Source organism: Mustela erminea, chromosome 2 (genome assembly GCF_009829155.1).
Source record: "Mustela erminea isolate mMusErm1 chromosome 2, mMusErm1.Pri, whole genome shotgun sequence".
Lineage (NCBI taxonomy): Eukaryota > Metazoa > Chordata > Mammalia > Carnivora > Mustelidae > Mustela > Mustela erminea.
This window is the reverse complement of record NC_045615.1, coordinates 180,845-205,370: the sequence shown is the minus strand read 5'-3', so window position 1 is coordinate 205,370 and position 24,526 is coordinate 180,845. Positions and strand designations below refer to the sequence as shown.

Below are 24,526 nucleotides of genomic sequence, written 5' to 3'. Positions count from 1 at the left end.
TGACAACAACAAATCTTACAACATTTTATTTTTAGAGAAAATCCATTCCAAGTTAGCTGACATCAATCACAGCATTCATCCTACTTTGTATAGGTATAACCATACTTCTCAAATGAAGAGCTGAAGTTCTGGCACCTCTGGAATAACTTCTACTCCAATATGTCCTAATGCTATACCTCTTGATTGTTTGCTTTCTAAGCTATGCTGAAGAAAAAATGTACATGTGGGGCTTCATATATAAGTAATATGTTCAGATACCCACACATGTTCACAGTTTGGATTCTCAGCAATAGACTTTGAAATATTTTACTTCTTTATTAATTTATATTAATTATAGATCATTCTGAAAATATGATACCTAGTTTATAAATAACTGTTCACTCACTCTAGACTAATTGTTAAAAATAACACCTCTCATGGCATTTGATGTGGCTATGGCAATTGAGGATTCTTTTAATTTCCCACAATGTTTTTAAGCCCTGTTTATGGATATATACTTTTTCATCTCTTAACTTAGTAACAATAGCCTTTGTTTAAAATTTATAGGAACTTGTATGACGTAAAATTTGACCTCTGGTACATATCATCTTATTAAAACCAGGGAAGAAAGAGACATGGTCAAAGTATAACTGAAGCATGACTGAGATAACCCTAAAACTGAACAGTGCCTATCAAATATTAAATGACCTCAAATTGATGAATATAATTTCAGAAATCTGGTAAATGAAACTGCGGTATCATTTCCTTTTCTCATAGTTAAAATTATGTGTCAGTTGACAATAATAGGCTCTTTTAAAACATCAACCTAGAAAGCACTGTTAAAATATAATCTCAAGACAAATGGTGGGTAGAGATTAAGCAGTAAACTGTAAAGCCTATTAAAACCAAATTGGTCTAAATTTTGTATCTCTTTTAATTTTTAACTTAGCAATGATGCAATCAGCTTCAGGGAGGGCTTAAAGTTTCAGTGATTTATCAACTTCATTTTCTATTTCTTTCTCCAAGTCACTAGGCCCTGGTTCTCTTGGGCAACACAGAACCCAATGTCAAGAGAAGAGCCATTCCAAGAAAGTCAGGTGTTTTGACTAGTAGGTAATGGGTCCAACTCATGTCACCAAAAAAAAAAAAAAAAAGAAAGAAAAAGAAAAAGAAAAGTAAAGTAAAGTAAAGAAAAGAAAAGAAAAAAATATCATTTTCTATATTCAGACTTGGAGAAAACTTTGAGAAGGTATCAGTCCAGAAAATGCAGACTTCTGATTAAAAAACGAGATTCTACTCAATTTTAGGCTATGGTTAAACTCACGAGTTAAAGAAGGCCTATCATGTTACCATGACCCAAAATGTTTCTTACTTCTTTCTCTAAGGGCAAAACAGTGATTTTCAAATCTGTGATCTTTTAATGTTGGAAGATGTGTTATTTGGGCAGTATATTCCTCACATTGAATTAGCCACTTTTTTGGGTATTTAAGACTGTATCCTAAAATAACTAGTCAATTATTAATTAGGGATTCATATTCAGAAAAATTCTCTTTGAAATAACCAAAGCACTAAGCATCTTTTGTAAAAGTTATTTCGTTCTTGAAGGAATTGCTCTGGTGTTCTTCCTTCTGGAGATTTGCCCAGGGTCTGAGAAAAAGCAGAGGAAGGGAAATTTATTATTTGCTTAGTGTTTTATAACTCCCCATCCCACCCCCACCTTCATGATGTAAAAGTTATTCGATTAGAAGTTCAGAACAAAGGTTGTGATTATATACCCAGGGTACATATGGATAATGGATCAAATATGGATAATGGCAGGCTTGTGGGAATAAAAAACCCTCTATGGTCTACTTAGCCATGCCCCAATAAGGACTTTCATTTTTCAGAGGACTGAATCAAATTATTTCAAAGAATATATGATTTAAGATTTCTTAATTCTAAAACTTGTCAAATGAAATGCCTGATTTTTTGCTTTTCTTTTGATATGAGTCTTCTATCAGAAGAGACAGAGAACTTTTGATTAATTTAGTGACAGAAGAAAGAAACTGCAGAGGGTTATTAGTCTGATTCACAATTCCTAGATAAAGTTCAGATGTATAAAGAAAAGCCACCTAAATATCTGTGGTGTCAGTAATCCTGTAATCATACAAGGAATGTATCAATAGACTTTCTCAGATAAATGACAGTGACTTATATAAATAATATGACCAGAAATACTTATAAAACAGCTGGAGATACTTCCTAATTTTTCAGGTTTTCTCTTTACATTCACATATAGACTTAAAACAGTGGATGCTTTGGGGAAAATGTATGTGTAACAAGTGTTTGTATATGTTTGTATGTGACATAAATGCATGTACAAAACTTCACAGTCTCTTCTAAAAGTTAAAGCAAAGGTGAAATTGTCTTAGATTTGTGATGAGGGAAAACAAAGCAATGAACTTCTGATTAGAACTGTCTCCACTTAGATAAAAATTCAGTTATTCTGCCTGACTCAGTACCAGCAACTATTTTTCATTTTAAGTTTATCTTGAGTGTTCTTACATTAATGTTTTTAATCACGTGGCTTCATCTTATTATTCAAAGTGCATGCCATAAGAAAAAATATAAATATTATATACGCATTGAGAAGGTCTGAAAGAATATAAATTTAAATGTTAATTGGGAGTTATCCCTGGGGGATAGAGTCACAGTGATTTTATTTTAGCCTATTTTTCCTAATTTACCCATAATCCATAATTATCCATGGATAAATTACAACACAAAATAAAAATTTAAAATAACAGAGATATTCCACATAGGGTCTTTAATGTGTTTTGATTAGGCAATTCTTATTCTGTACTTTTGTCTATAAATGTAACTGAGAGAAGAAAAACCAGAAGCAATTGTTTTTTCTATTTCTGGATGAGGTTGTGACCAGCCTTGCCCATTGTTTCTTGCTTTCCTGGCTTGTATGACATGATCTAAGCTTTTCCCTCTTACACTTGTAACCCATTAACACTTGGTATCTGGCAGGGGAATGAGTAGGGAAATGAAAGTGAGACAATGTGAAAATTCAGGAGAGGTTGGAGAAGGTCACATGTTTAACTCCACTTAGTACTGACAGTCTGGAAAGGCTTAGCTGACAGCTGCAAAATGGACCAGTCTTAAAGGTCAGTAGGACAGAGCCAACAGATTATTTTGAAATGGAAAAGAAAACCATCTCCTAAATTCTAACTCCATTAGCTTCCCGTTGTTGGGGATTTTGAGATGGATGTTGGGTGGCTGCCCCTTTTTGGTTCTCTGTTCTGGAGTCTGCTGCCACTTGGAGCACTAAGGACTATGTGCTGCAGCTGATGTTTTGTCCCCCTGGAGGGGCTATGTAATAGCAAGCTCAGGGTATCCAAGGAACTTTAGCTTATGATGCTCACCAACCAGACTTTTTATTCAGAGACTTGTCATGGCATTTCACAAATACTACAGATGCCTTTCCTTTCTGCAGATGAGACACTTTCTCCCTGGAACAGAAGATTACCCTGTAGAAGAAAATGAATGTGAGCATGTCAAAAGGGAAAAGAGAAACAACTGAAAATATATGGTTTGGGCAGAGATGTTTAAATCCCACCTGATCATTATGATTAATTATTTTGATATTTCCAGTAAACTGCTTAAAGTCAGGCCATTCTGGCCAGCAGCATATCTGAACCAGAGAGTTAATTGAGGGCCTAATCCACTATTTAACAAAAGAGTTAATTAGTCTATACAGGCATAAAGACAGCTTGGAGCAGCCCCAAAATCTCAGAGCTTTCACCAAAAGGTGACAGAAGATCAAATTTACCATTTCCTTTAATATGCATTAGGGAATTCACAAATGATCCTTCAACTCCTGTGAAAGAAAGAAACTCTCGGCATAGCCTCTTCATCCACAACCTGTTTTTTGTTTTGTTTGTTTTTGTTTGGTTCTGTTCTGTTTGTTTGTTATAAAAGAAAATGACCAAAGAGAAAAAAAAAATCAATCTTAATTTAAAAAGTCATTTTTATTAACAATAATGGCACCCTATAGTTTGCAAAATCCCCATACATTAAGTATAGAAGGTTTAAATCCTATGGGGCTCTTTATGCAGCTAATTTATAGATAACGTGAGGTGAGGGAAGGAAGACAGGGTGAGATTACTTTGGAATCTCATTCTTCTTGAAGAGGTTGGTTTTAATCTTTGAAAGTCAAATCTCTGAGATTCTTTCCATAACTGTTTTGTGCTTGTAAGAAACAGTGCTAAATGAGAAGCTAAGATCCTCAACTTAAAATCTCAGCTCTCATCCAATAATTGTGATCAATTCAGGGCTTCTATTTTCTTTCCATGATATTTAGAAACACTATTACTTCCCTGGGTGTGATAATAAAAGAACATGTCTCCCCAAAATTATAGGTATAATTATCTAGTTGATACAGTTTTAAAGAAAGAGCTTACTAAAGTTCCAACCTGAATGATGAAGGCTCCATTATTCCTAGGTCAGGACACAGTGAGTTTAAAATGAATGGGGAAAATACAATTAATTACTTTTTTTGGGTCTCTCCAGCTTTTACTCTGATCTTCTCAATAGCAAAGCTGGGGCTGCTCCACCAGTCTGACCAGCTGAAGTATGAATCGCTCTTCCATTTGAGTTTCAACATTAGCAGTTCCCCAATATCCACCTCCGTGTAAATTAAAAAAGAGTATGTCTTATTTGCAGAAACTTCAGGCCTGAAGAAAAAAATTAGCATATTCGGTTAGTTCTGGATATAAGTTTTTGGTTTTTTGTTTTTTTCATTTTTGTTTTCCTTACAAGACATAAATAGCTTTATTGTTTGGGAGGTATTTTAAAAATGCAAAAAATGTCCAGCAAAATACTCAAGATGAAGATCAATGGCATTTGGATATTTTAAAAGATAAACCCTTTTAATCTATTCTTTTACACTAACAGTATGAACTATTTAATACAATTCTTAGGAAAAAAATCCATACATCAATCATTCAGAGACATTTATATTCATTTTCATCTATCCCCTTTCAATCTATATTGCTAGGTGAACATGTTTGCTTTGTTAAAGTCATAAAATACATATAATTCTCTATTCTTTCTTTGTTTATTTCATATTTTACTTTCCATTTTTTGCCCTGTTTTACTGGGATTTTTATAATTATAGTTTTTAGAAACTATATTGATTTTATTGGCTTTAAACCACAACTCATTTAGCCATTGTCTCAATGTTGGGTACTTATTTTCTTTCTAATCCATGCTATTATATGTACCAATGTAATAAGAGCCACCCAGATGCCCGCCATAAAGCTTTTAAAAAAAATCCGAAGACTGTTTCTTTTCCAAGTGTCCTACTCTTCTGCTCTAAGGACCAATGGTTATAGCAGGTAGCATTGCCATGATAAACCCACATGCTGGACGTAATGCCATGTGGCTACTCACAGGGTAAAAGGGATGTTCTCACTCTCGGCCACAGTGCCATACAGAGAGATCTCAAAGGCTTGGTTGGTCTGTGTATCACTCTCAGTCCCAGAAAAATGTATCTTTACTTGGTAATGGAAGACTGTAGAGAGAAAATTGGAACAAGTGCTGATCAGTTTTTATGGAACCACCACCGTCCCCAAATAAATGGGTAACTCAGAACCACAGAATCCTGAACCATTAAATAGGAAGTGTTCACACATGACTATCAGTGTGGAAGATTCCTTCATGTCTGCACAGTGTTCATTACTAGAAAATTCAGACCTTGAATTCCACTCCCTTTCAGGAAAGTGTGGTTGTAGTGGATAGAAGAAATCCAGGTGTATATGAATTGTAAAGCAGTCCTGGAAAGTAGTCCTTTTTGATGGGGCACAAGGGAGAGCAAATCAAGAAGCGAAAATACCATGATTCTTTCTTCAAGAACTCTACCCTTTCTTTCTTTTTTTTTTTTTTAAGATTTTATTTATTTATTTGACAGACAGATTACAAGTAGGCAGAGAAGCATCAGAGAGAGAGAGGGAAGCAGGCTCCCCACTGAGCAGAGAGCCCGATGCAGGATCCCAGGACCCTGGGATCATGACCTGAGCCGAAGGCAGAGGCTTTAAATCACTGAGCCACCCAGGAGCCCCGAACTCTACCCTTTCTTGGCCATCTTATCGCCAAACATCTATATGGAGCATATTTTAATGGGACACTGTGTGACTGTTTCTTCATGTTTTATGAGTATGTCTGACTCCCTACCTACGTGTAAATTCCCTCAGGTCAGAAGATCACATTATTTATCCTCTTTATCCCCTCAGCATCTAGCACAGAGTAGGTAGTATATAGCAGGCTCACAATCAACGGTATTTATCAAATTATCAGTGAGGCTATAAAGGCTGCTAGTTCCTGGGGCGCCTGGGTGGCTCAGTGGGTTAAGCCGCTGCCTTCGGCTCAGGTCATGATCTCAGGGTCCTGGGATCGAGTCCCGCATCGGGCTCTCTGCTCGGCAGGGAGCCTGCTTCCCTCTCTCTCTCTCTCTCTGCCTGCCTCTCCATCTACTTGTGATTTCTCTCTGTCAAATAAATAAATAAAATCTTAAAAAAAAAAAAAAAGACTGCTAGTTCCTAATGTGTTCTGTATTAGGGAGAACCTCTGGAAGCAGATACTTGAACATCTACATTTCCTTGCTGCTCTCCCCATCTCCATTAAAAAGCTGGAGTAGATGAGATGGGGGAGATTAAGGAGATAAGAAAGGCAGCTGGTTTAACACATAGCTACTAAAGGTGAAAAAAAAACAGAGTTTGGAGTTGAATGGAGTCCTTGCAGGCATCACCATATACCAGAGCAAGGGAGGTTGAGACTGCCAAAGTACTCCCAAAAATAGGATGGCGCCCTGCATAGCACTGAGCAGGACACATGGGGATAAATCTTCAGAAGAGTCCAGTCTCCTCTATACCTCACACCCGTTTTCTTATTCTGAAGAGTCAGGGAAACTAAGGGTTTCCTCATTGCTTAAAAGGTTCCCTTGAATTATTGCTGCTCCAAACCTTTAGGCCACCAAATATACCACTATAGCGGTTCTAACAAAGCCCCTTCAAATAGTTGCCTCTATCATATATATTTTATCTCAGAAAACTGTACTTCAATATCATCCTTTCCCTCGGACTTCCACCTGGACCCCACATAAGTTAGCTTTTCTGGCCTAGTTCCTTTTGCCAGATTTCCTTAGTATCTCCTCTCCTGTTTTCCTCTAATCCCTATAAATCTTGCTCTAAACATGTTTGAAATTCAACTGGGTATAAATTCATGACAAAATGGAAATATCTTGAGGTTTGGTATATTCTTCCCTCCCAGGAACAGTTAAAATATAGGTAGTTTTTGCCTTCACTTAAACCAAACTTTTTTCTGTGAAGGGCCAGATAGCAAATGATTTAGGCTTTGTGGGCCATACAGTCTCTGTCCCAACTACTTAACTCTGCTGCAGTAGCACAAAAGCACTCTTAGTCAATATGAAAATGAATGTGTATGGCTGTGTTCTAATAAAACTTTCTTTACAAAAGCAGGAGGTAGGCTGGATTTGGCCCATGTGCCATAGTTTCTTGCTGACCCTGGATAGATGGATGCTTTCAAATTAGTTCAGAGCCTAGTACGAATGGGCTGGCCCATGCTGGTGGTCACAGTTACTGAGGAGGGTGGCAGGCAAGGCTGCTGCCTAGGATAGTGCAGGTTGTGCACTGGGCATTACTGGTTATATAAATTGGGAGCTTCAGTTAAATAGACCAAGGTAACTTTTTCTCTACCAAAGGAAATACAAGTGAGGATTCAGGGTTTAGTAACATCATTTCACTACCTCTGTTGCAATGGACAGACATCATACATGTGATGCAGTAAGCATGATAAAAAAATAGGATCAAATTGATTTTCTTTATTCGCAACATTCTCCAGCCTACCTTTGTAAGGCATCTGAGAGCGAGTCTTCAAGTACATTTTGCTGCTTCTCTTGGCTCTGACCTTATTGATCTCATAGCCCAAGTTGTTGCAACGGTTCTTTCTGCAACTCAAGCAGAGCCCTTTCTCAAAGGCTTCCTTTGAATTGCACCGGTAGGCCTTACTTGGATTTTCTTCATTCAACAGAGAGTCAATAAAGAGATGAATGGAGCGCTCATGGGAACACTTCACTAGCTGGTCCACATCTGGGGAAAAAGAAGCACAAAGGAAATTCAACTCCATGAGTGCCCACAGTGAGTGTTTCATCGTGTAGTCCAAACTAGTTTAGGTGTGATGTCAGAATAAAATTACCTAAGGATCTAGTCCTATGACTGCTTGAGTGTAAGTCCTATTTAAGGAGATATTTTTGGTGGCAGTTTCTCCTGTCTTTCTTAGTCAAAATTGCAAATTTTCAGAGAACTTTTGCCTTTTCTGCTGTCTTATATTTATATGTTTATGAAGATATAATAAGAGACATTCAAGGTAAAAGTTGATTTCCCCCTGTTTGTCACATCTTTCTTTTATATTGAAAACATAAAATATTTCTCCATGCTTCTAGAAATAACATCATAAAAGGCAGAATTGTTAAGTGAAAAGTATTTTATAATATGTATAATTGGAGGTTGTCTCACTATCAATAATTTTTACATCAAATTAACCATGGAAATAATTAGCTATATAATAAAAGTGTATCTCTTACCATAAGATTTTATAACTATTGAAAACAGTAACATTAAGCTGTAATTTCTATAACACTGCACAAAAGACCTGAGCATATTGACTACAGGTAAGTTCCACTGCTCACAAAGGATGAAAAGATCCCTTAAAACAAATTATAAATTTGACACAAACATGATTATTGCAGTAAACATTAAGATAACATTAACTTATATTTTCTTCCTTAAATTTTGGAACAGTTAGAGAAAGGTGATTTATTTTATTTTTTTAAAGATGTATTTATTTTAGAGAAAGAGAGGACGAGAGAGAATGCATGTGCATGAGTGAGAGGAAGGGAAGAGGGAAAGAATCTTCAAGCAGACTCCCCACTGAGGGCGGAGCCCCGCTCTGGTCTGGATTATTAAATCCAGACCCACAAGATCAATGACCCACAAGGTCATGACCTTAGCCAAAACCAAGAGTCAGAGTCTTAACAGACTGAGCCACCCAGGTGCCCCTGATTTGCTTCTTATTTGGACGTCTCTTTAAAAGGCTGACAAAAGAAATCTGAACTAATTAACAATAACTATTATGGTTTTACAACCATAAGAGAACATGTGGCCTGATATCATTTTATACTGCTATTATCCAATGCAGTGGAGTTTTCTTATGTAGGTCTCGCCTTTCTCTTTTATTTCTGGAAGCTCTGTACTCAGTGTAGTCTACAATATAACACATAAAAGAAAAAAATGTCTGTCTGTCTGACCAAAGGAAGTACTAAGGCAGTAAATGTGATCACACTGAATATGATAGCTTTTTCAGAAAGATTTCTTGGCTCAATGTGTATATTAAAACTACATACTTGTTGGGAATGGATAGGAGACTAGATCAATAAGAATTAAGTGTGAAACTTATATTTAACTAACTTCTAAATCATATTTACCTCCAAGGCCTCTCTCTGCAATCACACGGATAGCTTCCCCAATGTTACATCCCGGTTGAAAAGTGCCTCCATTAGGATAAATGTCAACATGTCCTACTGGTTTCTGGATTCCAATACTTCGGCCAGGTGATCCTCTGGTGAATGTGTGTAAGACATCTACAAAATCTGCATCATCGGGAGAAAGGCGACTTGGAGCTTCTGCATATTCAAAATTAGGTCCAGCTGGATCTAGGCCTTAATGCGGGGGTGGGGGGTGGGGGGAGTAGGTGGGGAGAGACAAACAACAAAGAAACATAATAAAGGCCTCACAGATTTTTAAATTCCCACTCATTTTAGCCTCCATCAGTATCACCTTAGCATTCAATTGTTCATCATTTGAATGTAACTGGCAGCCACATGGGTTCTTATTAGTTCCTTATTCTGTAGTGATTGGATTCTTAAATTACTGAGAGTATCAAAAGTAGGCTTAGCTCCTGTGAAAGCAATTTGAGGTTCCTGAACAGTAAATAGGAATCTTCATTCAGGACAAGTAGATCTCAAAAAAATAATTTTGTAAATTATTTTTGAACCTGGTGAGAAGGGCTTCAAACAGTGGCGGGCTCTTTCTTTTTCTTTTGGCATGCCAAATTATCCATTACCGGGGTTGACTGTCTTCCTTTTTTCAAATAGCCTCTGGTGTTGGTCCTTTTTCATTTCTCTCAGCACTGATGGGAGAGGTGACATACATGCATTATACCACCAAAACGCAGAGCAGAGGGAGGAGGGGAATGAGCTTCCCAGAGACTCCATTGGGCAATCTGTGCTTAATTAACTCTGCTCTATTTCTCTTCTGACAGTATATGGTAAGCCTAGGAGAGCAAGGGCCCATATTCTATCTTATTCCAGGAAAAAAAAACAAAAAAAAAAGAAGGCCTCCTATGAGATAATCAAATGGCTGGGCAAACACAGGGAAACCACACACATACGGGTATTTGACAAACTTTCTGATTCTCTTTCAGAATGACTGGCATCTCAACTCTTCTGTGATGACTACTGGCACTGCTTTCTTACCAGTAATTCTATTGACCTTCTTATTGGTCAGGCTTCCTGCAATGCCAGCAGCATGGGCTCCAAGGCTGTATCCCAAGAGATGGACATTGTCCAGAGGATAGTGAAATTCCTCCTTTGGAAGAGAAAAAGAAAAATGTTCTTACAGTTCTGTACAAAAGATCAAAGCTAGAAGAAAAAGTGAATATAAGTATTGTTCTTGAAATACAGGCAATGCTTAAAATTAACTCTACTTATTTTAATTTTGTGTTTTAGATCAAACGCTCTAGTGTTGAGATTTTTCTTTTTCTTTAAAAACATATCCAAGTTAGAAACTTTTCCCATCCGTCTAAATTGAAGTGTATGGAAACCTGAATTTCCATATATCTGAAAATATATGTATGCATGTACATGTGTAGTTATATACTTATATGTAGATATATGTATATATGTGTCATCTATATGTAGATAAACTATATGTAAACATACACACATATATCATATATATATTTAACTTTAACCCATTATTCCCTACTCTAAATACTCTACATAATTTTATTCCTTCAGGTTGGCCAGAAAATATTACAGGGGGAAATAACCACAGAAACATATGATCCAGGCTTTTTCTTCAACAGATGAGAAGCCTAAGGCCCAGGCAGGTGATACCATTTGCCCAGGTTCACTTTCTTAACGAGCAAAAGAGTCAAGAAAAGAACTCTAAATTTTAATGGTCAGTCTAATAAACAGATTATTTTTTACCTCCAAGTATCTGGCTTAAATAATTTGGCCCTATCAGAGTCTTAACTTTCTTTTAGCCAACCCCAAGATATTTTTCAAAGGTAATTTCAGAGGCTGGCATCAGAGAATAACATGGATCAAAGTGGAAGCTAAATCAGAATTCCTGACCCATAGCCACCTCATAGTCTACAGACCTACCCTGCCATTTTCTTCCTAGCTCAAACCTATCCATCCCTTAACCCTCAACAAGTATCTGGACCTTTAATCTACACTAAGGAATGGGTAGTATTAATCTTTTCATGAAAAATATTGGTATTCTAATGGGTCAAAGGCAGGATAACATTTTCATGCACCAGCCTAGTGTAGAGAAGGATTTGGCTGAACATGACATCTTTTATCTGCCCTGAAATAACAAGCTTTTGTCTGCTCTGCCTAAATAGTTCTTGGTCGTGCCAGATCTAATCACTAGGAGAATATCAAAGGATAGGGCATGGCAAGACTATGCCTTGACTTTACAGTTTTTCATTCTTATCATAATGCTGCTTTCTGGCTAAAAAAAAGTCTGTATTTATTCTGTATATTTGAATTGCCCCAGAAAATATTTATATTTAAGTGAAAAGGAATAAAGACCAGCCTTTTGTTCAGCAATAGTGAAGGGATCAGTTTCGGACCCATTAGCCTTCTTCCCACAGTCTTACTTACCGCCATCCAGTTGATGAACTTGGCAACATCTTTTCCCACCAGCTTGGTGTACCCTGCGGACACTGGATAATGCTGCTGGGCCCGTGACAGCCAGTCCACCACAATGACATTGGAGTCCGGTTCCCTCTTGTACAGGGCAGCCACAAGTTTTGGCACCCAACTCTCATACATTCCTGTCACCTGAAGAGGATGATACAAGCTTTCCTAAAATACCCACCTGCAACTTGTTATAGATATGTCAGCTATATTAAATGGAAAGAAAACAAACCTCAAAGGAAGCCCATTGGCTCAGAAAGAAAACTTAAATCATGGAAAAGAATAATCAGAGACTTATGCCTGACTCTCTTGAGGCAAATCTGAATATGCCAAAGAAGGAATGTGTTGAGCTGAGGAATGGCAGGTTATGTTCACACCACCAATTTTTAAACACTTGTTTTATAAATTCTGTAAAAACCAATCATTTATATAAAAGATCAATCTGAGTAAGTTAAAATTCTGCAGCAGAATTATAGACTATTTTAAAATAAATTTAATTTAATTATTTCCAATTAGGTTAATAAATTTTTCCAACCAATCATTTATATAAAAGATCAATCTGAATAAGTTAAAATTCTGTAGCAGAATTATAGACTATTTTAAAATAAATTTAATTTAATTATTTCCAATTAGGTTAATAAATTTTTCCCAACCACATTATTTTGGAGGATGCGAATGTACTTGTTTTTCTTATAAAGAGTCATTTATATCAAACATTTGATATGCTAAAGAAAAAAGTAGTTTCAAGCATACTAATCCTAATAGAAGGTAAATTCATTCAGCAATCTCTCTGTTAATACATAAGCAAATGATCAGCTTAGAATTTTTTTTATCATTTCTCTCAAATTCTTAATTATCAGAGTGGGAATTAATGAGGTTTAATAGTCACAATTCCCAAATTATTAGGTTGGCCCTGTCTGGAGATAAGAAGACTTCCAACTATAATTCTTTGCCTCTTATTTTAAAAAGATTCCCAAATTCAAAGTCAAAAGAACTATAAGAGTCCTCAGGTTAATTCTATTTCTGTAAAATTTTAATTTAAGTTTTCAGAAAGAGCATTGGACACCTTTGCAAAGATGCATACTTTACAATAACGGAAACACACTTAAAAACTGCAGATGGTAAAACTGTGCACCATCTTGCCATGAGCTTAAACATAGCAGTAACCGGATTCCAATCCACTAATCTACCCACTCCTACCATGACCTGAGAGAAAATCATGTTGTAGCCACAGAAAAGATTACTTAAATATGTGCTCAAAAAAGAAGATTCTGCAATACATGTTTAAGATAGCTTTTCAGGGAGACCTATAAAACTCATACTCTTCTTAGCTTAATTCCAGTAACAAAAATAGGAGTCATGAATTCTCAAACCAAGGAACTTCAATTGGAACATTGATCTTATATAGTGGATTCTTTTAGATTTTTTCTTCCATTTTATTTAGTTTATTTTCTAGACTAAAACTATCAAAACGAGATCTCACTTCACTCCTGACACTAATAGCGGTTAGTTGTGCTCTGTGGCAGGGAAAAGGAAGCCTGAAACTCAGGAGATTTTGGTTTCAGTCCCAGCTCTTCCAATAATTACTTCTATGAATGTAGGCACTGTCTTAACATTATAGGCCACCTATAAAACAAAGGGGTTGGGGTCAGATGATCTTGAAGTTACCTGCCACCTCATAAATGTCTTTTTGTAACCACTCTGACTCCCAATCTACTTGCAGTGATATAATACCAAGTATGAAGAGAAAAGAAGAAAATCTATAAAGGTAACATTAGTCCATTAGAAAATCATTTAAACTCTTTTTGAACCTGTCTCAACGAGAGGCTGCTTTAAACAGTCTAAGCACAGGGGCGCCTGGGTGGTTCAGTGAGTTAAAGCCTCTGCCTTCAGCTTGGGTCATGATCCCAGGGTCCTGGGATCGAGCCCCACATGGGGGGGGGTGGTCTCTGCTCAGCGGGGAGCCTGCTTCTCTTCCTCTCTTTCTGCTTTTCTGCCTACTTGTGATCTCTGTCAAACAAACAAATAAAATCTTGAAAAAAAAAAAAAAAGAGTCTAAGTGCAGCCTCGGTCATGGCGGGAACAAGTCAGAACACCCACCTGGCCCAAAACCCCAATGAACTGGTACTGTCTCCGCTCTTCCTCTCTTAGACATTGAGGGTTTGCCACCTTTTGCAACTGCCTTTCAAGAAAGGATGATGTCAGTTCTTCAGAATGCAATGTTAACCACTCCTCCTTTCAGCCAGGCGTGAGGACCTCCTACCACAAGGAGAACTTTGTACTTAACACTCTGGTCTATGAAACCTAAGCAGGTGGCAAAGCTCCAGGACAGCTGTGTCTAAACTGCCTTCTGGGCTGTGCTCTATGCATACTACACACTAAGCATTCTTCTGAATTTTCCATGGCAAAGCTGCAGAACTTCTTCATTTCCCTTTGTCCTTTGACCTTGAGTTGCCAAAGAGTTTATCTCAGATAAGGCAAAAAATTATATTTGCTCTAAACCCCTATTACATGTTTTTCTGTATTATCAATGTTTCCAAGTTAAGCAATCTGTCAAAGAGTCAGTAACCCAACTTACTCCTACAGTGACTGATACTTTTATTAACTGCCTAAAAATTATTTCAAACCTTTCTTTTTTTTAATTCAATGTAAAATACTGCTGTAAGTAACTCTGAACAATAAAGGGGTGGAAAAATATAAGAACTCACCTTCTTTAATTCTAAAAAGGTTATTATTTACTAGGTTTTTTCCTCCAAGTTTCCTTAAATCAGCACAAATTTTTAAAATCTTTGACTCTCAGACACACAGCTGAACTGAAGCCCTTCTGATCACTCAGTCCAGGTGGTCCAACTTAGCCAGCCAGGCAGACCACTGAGATAAGCTAAGATCCATTACCCAGTGTGGCTGGATTAATCATCACATAGGAGCAACCAGCTCTTTATGATGACACTCAGTTCCACAGTGGCCTAACCTCTGAGGTCAGGCTCTCAAAATGTTAGGACACACAATGTAAAGAATATGGGGGCTTAGTGAGCAGGAGGGCCAGTGATAGAAACTGGCACTTTGTACTGATATTGGATCAGTCATGTCATCTTTGCATGAGAAGGAACTATGCTTTTGAAAAATCCCTAAAGCATCAAGTTCTCTTAGGGATAAGATTGAGATGTCTGAGATATTCAATTTATTCTGTCATATAAAATGTTTCTTAAGCTTACTATATGTTTTTGAAAACTATTTGAAGTTCCGTATACAACCAAAATGTCTCTAAAACTACCAATGTTTACTTTTTCTTATTTAAATCTCTTAAAAATGTAAAAACATCTAAGTATTTGAATACGTATTTTTATCATCAGATATGTGATTTATTATGCTAATTCTAGTAAAGAGATTTTTAAAAAATAAACATCCATGCAAATTCTGTTAGTCGTTGCCTTCATCTCCATAAAAGTTAATAGCACTTGTCCTGGATTAATAAGAAAGGAACTTAAGTTACACAGAAAAATAAATCAGGACTAGAAATCTATCAATCATTCTCTAATTCATCTCACTAGAATTCATTTAGTATCTACTACTTTATTCACAAGCTCTGACATAATGGCAGGACTATTTCTCTTCAACCTCCCATTTTATATAAATTCTTTTTATATTAAAAAAAATGAAATCTTCTCACTAGGGTTTGAAAATATTAACAACAAACTGAAGTAGCTAAGAACTGCACCATGGAAGGTGACTGGCATATTTAGAAGGCACTATGTTAATTGTATTCTTTATTTTTGTTTTTTGGGGTTTTTTTTAAAGATTTTATTTAAATTTCAGCCAGTTAACACAGAGTTTCACATGTAAAATTTAGTGATTCAACACTTCCATACAACATCTGGTGCTTATCACAACAAGTGCATTCCTTTATTTAAAAGTAAAAGTAACTGTAACCGCAGTTTTTACATTTTCTAATCATTTGGCATGACACTTCCCTGGCTATCCCTCTTTCATCTCTAGAAAAGTTCTCTAAAGTTTACAACTGGAGAATTTTGGAAGTGGAGTCTAACCTCTTTGTCTTACACATCAGTCATCTGAGGCCCAGAAATGGGAAGTAGCATCAATCACATTACAGAGCTGGAGAATGGCAAAGCCAGAATCAGAATCAATATTTCCTCACACCACTCCAACCCTCTCCTCCCTCTGACAGGTTCTCCCTTAGAAAAGGACTTTTGGTGATGTGCTGCATGAATCAGGATCATGCAGTTTCCCCCTGGTTTCCTAAAACGATAAACTACATTCTGCTCTGTAGTTGAGCAAAGGCTTATTTTCCCACCTCACAAGAATGACTGGTTCAAGGGCACCAACTAAGTACCATGGTAAAATGAAGGATGACACTACCTGGGGGAAATACTCATGAATCCATGATTTTAGATTCCACAATTCCCACCCCAAGCCAGAATTTCCTATACTCAAGTTTAAAGTAAAGCCATTGGAAAACAAACAGAAGCACAGGATAGGAAGACTCATCACAGGGCTCCCAACAACGGGAGAAAGCCAGACAGGCAGGATGCCTGGTCTACCCCATTCTGCTTCTTCCTAAAGAGACTGTCTTACCGTCCAACCATGGATCACCACAAAGGTTTTGCTGCTGTGGTTGAAGTGGCAGTTAGCCACAGATTCTGTCACTCCAGGAATGAGGTGGCAAGTATCCTCAGCTGTGTCTTCAGGGGTCCTTAGAGCAAATTTACTTTCAATATCTATAAAATCTCTTCCTCCTGTAATTCCCAAAAAGGGAAAAAAAAAAAATGGATAGGTGGTTAATTGGAGGGTTGTTAGATTTATTTGCTGGAATGGTATGTTTTAAGCTTCTAAGCAACTTTCACCAGTGCTATTTTTATTTCTATTTTTGTAAATATATGTGGATTGCAAGAGAATGACTAATCCTCACTGGTGATCAAAGTTGACAGAGATCAGAATCCAGGTCTTTTGGTTATAACTCAAAACTCATTCTCCCAAAGAACATTGGCTCATGGCTCTTGCATTGTAAAGTTCCACTTATTCCGTATATTATCTCACCCTCTTTCAATCTCCAGTTACAACAAAGGAATCTTTTCCCAAAATATTAAATAGGTTTGAGGAAAGTTTTCCTTTTCAGTAGCATAATTTTTTAAAATGTTAGCATTAAGAAAACTTGGAAGCCTAAGTAAATTTTTGTATAAAATTTTTCCCACCCCCACATCAAGGTACATCAACTAAAATTGTTTTAAAAAGTCATTTGGAAATGCCTGTGCTACATGTGAACTGGTTAATTCTTTTTTTTTTTTTTTTAAGATTTTTATTTATTTATTTGACAGATAGAGTGAGAGAGCATAAGCAGAGAGAACAGCAGAGGGAGCAAGAGAAGCAGGCTCCCTGATGAGCAGGGAGCCCTAGGACCTGGGGGCTCCATCACAGGACCCTGGGATCATGACCTGAGCCAAAGGCAGACAGACGCTTAACCAACTGAGCCATCCAGGTGCCTCTGAACTGGTTAATTCTTTTCCCAAATATTTCTTTTATAATATTTCTTGTCTTTGCAGTCTTTCACACAAAGTCAAAGCTTAAAAAACTGTAGCAAAGCAGATTTGGGAAAGAATTCACTTTGACTTTTCATAGTCAATCACAAAGTGAATAAGGAGGGAAATAATACTTCAGCCAACCATTTGCCTCTCTTGATAATATATTTGAATTTTGATAAATCTTCATTTAATGCTAGAGTGAATGCTTGAAGTAAATTGTATTTCCAATTAGTCAAATTCTTACACAAAGTGAGCAAGTCAAAGGTAAGTTATGTTAAGGGAAGTTATTTAATTTCTTAACAAGTAAAAAAAAAATTAAAAACTACTAAAAGGTAATAATTTGTAGTTTTTAGATTTCTTTATTTCTAATTTCTTAACCTAAACTTACTCTTTTCACAATTCAAATGCTGAAAATCTGTAAATTCAAGTAACATTGCAAAAGCCAGGCCAAAGAAGTGAAAATAAAAATGATATAGTATAGTGAAAGTACAAGGATTCAAGTCAGGCTTATCATGTAATTAGCTGAGTACTGGTCAATATTTCCCTTCTTAATTATTTTCTAAAACTCCTTAAGCAGTATTGTGGCTACTTACTAATTCATTATAGGTGACAAGTTGATTACACACACACACACACACACACACACTTCTAGCACCTGACTATTCTAAAATAATTTATTCAAATAATAGCCTGTGGTAAGCTATTGATATTTAAGGTTTTTTTCATTTTCATATAGTAAAAGTACAACTGACCCACCAAAATACACTCTGCCTTCCATCTAACTTGAAGATGTAGGTCTTCCTTTTCCTTTCTAATCAGGAAGTACTCTGGTGGCCTTATTATTTCCCTGATAGTAGAAAAAGAATATTATAAATTTTTTAATCTGATTTTGCTCTCAATGTCCAAGAAGTGTTTTTATTGTTACAAAGTACTTTAGAAATTTAAAACTAAATTAGTTTCACCTATCCCATATCGCTCCACATCAAATAAGTCATTCTTCCTCAATAATCACATTCTTTTAAAAGATTTTATTTATTTGTGAGAGAGAGCATGAGAGGAGAGAGGTCAGCGGGAGAAGCAGAGTCCCTGCTGAGCAGGGAGCCTGATGTGGGACTCAATCTCGGGACTCCAGGATCATGACCTGAGCCAAAGGCAGTCGCTTAACCAACTGAGTCACCCACCCCAGTAATCACATTTTAACATGTTTGATCACCAATTTTTTTGAAATAGAAATCAAATAACCTGGCAGACAGATCTCACCCACCACCTACTTGTTAAACTGATATTTAAGATTATTGCCCTGCCTGACTCCAGAGGATGCCACTCACTTTGGTTGATTTTTCCTTAGAATTATGCAATGCAGCAGCCCTGGTGTCACTGGTGGTTTTGAAAAGACTAAAAATATTATCTGGCATTATTAAGGCTAGCTTTGTATATTTCCATGAAAAAAGAAAAACTCTATTGAATTCATAGATTCTTAGTCAATTGAGCATCCAACTCTTGATTTCGGGTCAGGTCATGATCTCAAGGTGGTGAGATCAAGCCCCAGGATGGCTCCGTGCTGGGGGTGGAACCCGCTTAAGACTTTTTCTCCCTCTATCCCTCCCCTCACCGGCCTCACAGGCTCCCTCTCAAAAATAAATGAATGAATGAATAAATAAATAAATAAAACCTCCTGTACAGATTATCTGCATAGCCCACTGAGAGGTCCAATTTTCCACAACTAACATTTCCTGTTGGATACATAATTTCTAAATTTAAAAAAAAATAGGAAATTCATGCATTCTCAAACAAATTTGTATCTGGAGATTTTTATTTCACTTCTCAGGGAAAATTTTTTTTTTTTCATTTTAAGTTATAGAAAGCGTAATGAAGTATTTGACAGGAAGATAGCACCACTCCATATGCTACAAGATGTTTTCAATTCTATGTCAGTGCTATATATGAAATCATAAATGTTATAGTGATTACAGTTAGTCTTTCCTTCTCTTTGGATTCTGATAGAAAATATTCCCGATACTGGTGTAAGAATGTCTCAGCAACCTAGGGATGAATGTACTTCCCAAGCCTCACTTTCTCACACAGCTGATATATGTCAGTCAATATGTGTAGCTGTCCCAGTATACACTGGAATTGCTGTTGGCTGGCAGATGAACTGATGTGACTCAACGGTTACCAAGAAAATTATTATTTTCCATACATGAAAATGGTATTAATGGCTCTGCATTTACCTTTTTTAAGGGGAAAAGAATCTTTTATATCAGGACCCTTTAGAAATAAGAGCCACCTTAAATTAGTGGAAGGGTAAGGTGTAATCTTTTGTAAGAGCTTCCATCCTGAATTCAACTCATATCATCATCACCACATCAACCAGTTCCCATCAGATATGTTCTTATTCAGCACTAAGGTAAGATCTAGGGTAAGTTACAAGTTAATGTATTTCTCGACAATGTAATCTTTATTTCTAGATTATTAAATAGCTAAAATCCTAAGTGTATAAACAAAGACAAAAATTTACATAATGTTGATAATCACTCAGAGAGATGAAATTAGGTTGAGAAATCAAAGAGTTTCAAAGGTAAATTTATAAGGTATACATTATTGTTCCTAGAAAAGAACATTGAGCATCCCAGGAAAGATATTCTAAAGTCAGCTCACAATTATCAGATGAATAGGATTAGTGTGTATATGAAGACATGAGGTACAAGAGCTCAATTATAATGCAATTCTCTTTGAATTTTCTACCCCACCACATACATGCCTAAAGGACTTCATCACTAATTTACCTTCTCTCTGAAACTGATGGTCATACTTACTCAGGCAGCTTCTACAGAATGCCAAAAACCACTGACTGGGTGAGAACAAAAATAGTTTGATGAGGTGAAAAAAAAAAAAAATCAATATCCTATCTGACTGAATTGATTGGTCTTTACATGCTCCTGATTATTTAACAAACTTTGCTTGCTTTTCATTTTTATAGAAAAAAAAAGTACATAAAATAGAAGCAGTAAACTATATAGCTCAATTTTTCCTCCTGAACAAAGGGAAGAAGAAAGGTTATGCTAAAAATACACTACACTATCTGAAAGAAAGTGAAAATTTTCCATTGTAACTCTACCCCTGTGTCTGACACGAACTTTTCAATACTGCTATTAATCAATCACTCCAGTGCTGAGGTCTGCTTCATTTGCAAATGTTATCAGCTATTTTGCTGTCATCACCATCACATTTAACTTAGATGTTAGCCTGGAAATTTACTATGGCAGATCAAATAGAATTGCAGCTACTGAGTACTGATTGATATGCTCCTTGTCTAGCTCTTTAAGCTTCCTAATGAGGCCCTGCAGAGATGGAGGTGGCTTCAAGAACAAAGAGACTGAGGGCAGTGAGCATCTCGTATCCTCATATTCTTCTTAGGAAAAAAAAAAAAAAATCCAGAATAAGCAAAGTCAGAGTCCAGAGAGGTACTGTTTACCATTCTCTCACTGATAAATTTTGCCTCTGAAATTGCTAAGTTCCTAGATGAATTCACCTGGAGGAGAAAATGGGAGATAATTTGCTGTGATGGGAGAAGCATAATATAAAGGGAGGTAGTGGTGGAGTGAAAGTAGGAGGGAAGGATAGGAGGGATTAATTTCATGTCTACTTAAAAATGATTCCTCCCTTGGGGCACCTGGGTGGCTAAGTCTCTTGCGAATCTGACTTATGATTTCACCTCAGGTCAAGCTCTCAGGCTCTGGAGATGGAGCCCAGAATGTGCAGGGCGCTGGGTGTGTAGCCTGCTTAGGATTCAGTTTCTCTCTCTCTCTCTCTGCCCCTACCCCCAAGTACTCAGGCTCTCTCTCTCTCTTAAGAAACAAAAACAAAAATTTCGAAATTATTAAAAAAAAAAAATGTTCCTCCCTTGATACATTTACAGCTAGCTAAAGCATACATTGCTTAAAATCCAATTTAATTCATCAGTCACAAAGCGCCCATTTAAATCAAAGGGTATGAATTAGAGGAGGCTAAGAGAATTTTGACTGTGGCCTGAACTCCTCATTTTTGAGTTGAGGAATCTAAACTCAGAGAGGTGACACTAACCAGACCAGGAATTTAGGGCTGTGAACTTCTAAGAAGCCAGCAAAAACAGGGGCTCCATCAGATAAGCCTCTGCCTTTGCTTAGGCCATGATCCCAGAGTCCTGGTATGAGTCCAAAGTGGGGCTCCCGGCTCCGCGGGGAGTCAGCTTCTCCCTCACCCTCTGCCCCTTTCAACCTTGTGCTTGCGGGTGCACCCTCTACCTCCTTCTCTCAAAATAGATAATGGGGGGTGTGTGTGTGTGTGTGTGTGTGTGTATTTCAAAGCTAGCAAACACAAACTGTGGAAAACACATATTTGTGTGTGTGTTTACAGTAAAAGTAGCTTCACACCATCGTGTATTTTCTGAAATAAGAATATGGAATTTGTTCCTACCATCTTCTTGGACAGGGTTAAACACTATAGAGGGGTACATACCACTATACAAGATATTTAAGACTTTTTAATTCACTCTTCAGATACTGTTTTTTTAAATCCAATCAGACTTGATGAAATCTACATTTTTTTAAAAAATAAATCTAACAAAATGTTCTTTTTCCAACCCACTGCAGAAGTCTGCAAAGTCTGCAAAGTCACGGAGAAACTCGACTTGAACCCTGTTGCCAGTAAACATAACCAAGCGACACTGCTCTAACTGCAATTTCATCACTCAGGGGGAAAAATGTTGCCTTTGGGTTGCTGTTTTATGTTCAGTGAACCAAGTAAGGTTCAAGATACTAGGGCTGCCTCTATAGTGGGCAGGTCTTGGGCTGCTCCTTTGTCTCCCTACATTTCTCCCGTAATGCCTTAACCCCGAGGAGTGGCGGCTGCAGGGCGCTGGCTGGATTTCACGCGGCGGCTCCCGGAAGCTCCACGTGCTGTGGACGCTCAGCGAGGCTGAGCGTCAGAGCCGGACTCAGCTCTGAGGAGTTTAAGAGTAGCCAAATGCAAACCTCCTAACACCCCCGCAGCCGGCTGCCACAGTCTGCTGGTCTCTGCGCCCTGTTTTGAGGAGGGCAGCCCTCCGCTAGGCTTTCCGCGTGCTAAGAAAAGCGGCGCGTGCAATAATGGAAACTGGAAAGCTTCCCCGGCTCTCAAACGCCTGCGGGACGCTGCGTCCGCGGACTCGCGCCGCGCGTCCCAGTCCCCCACCACCGGGTCCACGCCGAGGGCGAGTGCCCAGTGCTTCTGCTATGCGGACAACGCCTCCTCCCCCGTCCCCACCCTCTCGGGTCAGCTTCTCTAAGAGAAAGGACCACTCTCTAACCACGCTCCCATAGGCGGGGGCCGAGCCGCGGTGGCGGCCGCGCCAGGGTCACCTTGACCTGCGTGCCTTTCATTCCAGGGTCCTCGCGGGAGGGTTACTGCCGATCTCCGCCATTTAAGCCCTTCCTCCGACCTCTCTCGTCCCGCCCCTCGAGCTACCCCGTACTCTTCCTCTCTGAAGTCTACCGACGCGGAAACACCGCCTCCGCCAGACTGGGACAAGGCGGGAACGGTTTCAACACGATCAGAGGGAGAATTACTTCCCTGCCCCTCCAGACCCCAGCCCGCTGGCTCTTCTCTGGACTGGCGCTTAGTCTAGGAGAGTCTCCAGTACGCATCTGCAACCCCTTTCGGCTTCCTCTTCTCCCACCTTCGTAACCTGTGGAAGTTGCCAAAGTGGAGTCCGCAAGTGGAGGGGAGTCTACGATCAAAACTTACTGTCGGCGGCAGCCACCCCTCCGCGGGTGGCGGTCAGACTCTGGAACCACATGCCAAGCGCTACCAGCAACAGTGCTTTGCTCTCCATCTCGGGGCGCGTCTCTCGGTAGGAGCTACAGGGGACTGGCAGAAGCGCGGACAGGGTGATGGACCAGCTGAGCCCGAGGTGGGAGCAGGCTGGAGCTGAGGTCCAATGTGGGACAAGTTGCCCTTTAAAAGGGAGAGCAGGGCAGCTAGAAGTGACAGGTTCCCTCTAAGGAAGAGGAGAACGGATCGAGTCTGACACTGTTTCCACTCCACAGCTGCTTATGTGACTGGAAATATGCAAATAAACCTCATCACCTATTGGCTATAAAATCATAAGTTGGGGGGAGGGCCCTAAATTCACTTCCAAGTATTTGAGCAAACAGTAAGGAGGATAAAACCTTGCCAGGGAGAAGAGGGGAAAAGGGCAGAAGGGAAATTTGCTTTCTCTGTAAGGTTCCTCTTTGCTTTTCCTAAGGACTCTGTCTCTCAAGGGCCCCCTGTACAAGCACAAAATACAAATTTATATGCATTTATGTTAAATACTCTCAATCACCAGTTTTCCAAGGTTAAGCTGTTAAACTACGTTTGATTAATACTTAAAACTACACTTCTCTTTTCATGGCTTCTGTTTGTTACTTGCAGTGTTTGTTGTTATTTGTTTGCTTTTCCCAAAATTTTCCTAGACAAAGTCAATTTAGGGATCCATGGACACACATTGTTCTGCAGTTTATGCTTGCACATTTAGTATATTAACATTGGCGAAATGGATTAGCCTATGTGGTAGAGAAAAGCCTTCTTGGTCTAACTAGTTTTTAAATTTTCTCTCACGAAAATTGTGCCCAATCCTCAAACTCAAAGGAGTCCAAGAATAACATTTTATCATCAGAGACAGATTATTGAGGTCAAATAATATAAAAATAGATTGTTATGCTAAGTGAAAGAAGCCAGTCTCAAAAAAAAAAAATACATATTCTATGATTCTATTTATATAAAAATCCACAAGTAGTCACATTTTAGAGACAGGAAGTAGACTAGTGGTTGCCTGGAGCTGGGGAATAGGGGTTGGGGAACAATGGAGAAGTCTTGGGGGAATGATGATTAAAAAGTTTTAAAATTATATTATGGTTGTGGTTGTACCAGTGGGTGAATATACTAAAAAAACTTTGACTTG

The 24,526-nt window shown here is 38.1% G+C and overlaps 1 protein-coding gene across 1 annotated transcript; it reads right to left on the bottom strand.

The window, feature by feature from the left end:
• Positions 1 to 23,635, bottom strand: LPL (lipoprotein lipase). The gene is made up of 10 exons (XM_032332072.1): positions 23,329 to 23,635; positions 16,622 to 16,782; positions 11,993 to 12,172; positions 10,577 to 10,688; positions 9,527 to 9,760; positions 7,890 to 8,132; positions 5,419 to 5,539; positions 4,518 to 4,700; positions 3,390 to 3,494; positions 1 to 1,626 (listed from the first exon to the last, which is right to left on the bottom strand). Coding segments are annotated over exons 1-10 (1,428 nt in total). The 5' UTR covers positions 23,417 to 23,635; the 3' UTR covers positions 1 to 1,625.
• Positions 23,636 to 24,526: the final 891 nt, after the last annotated feature.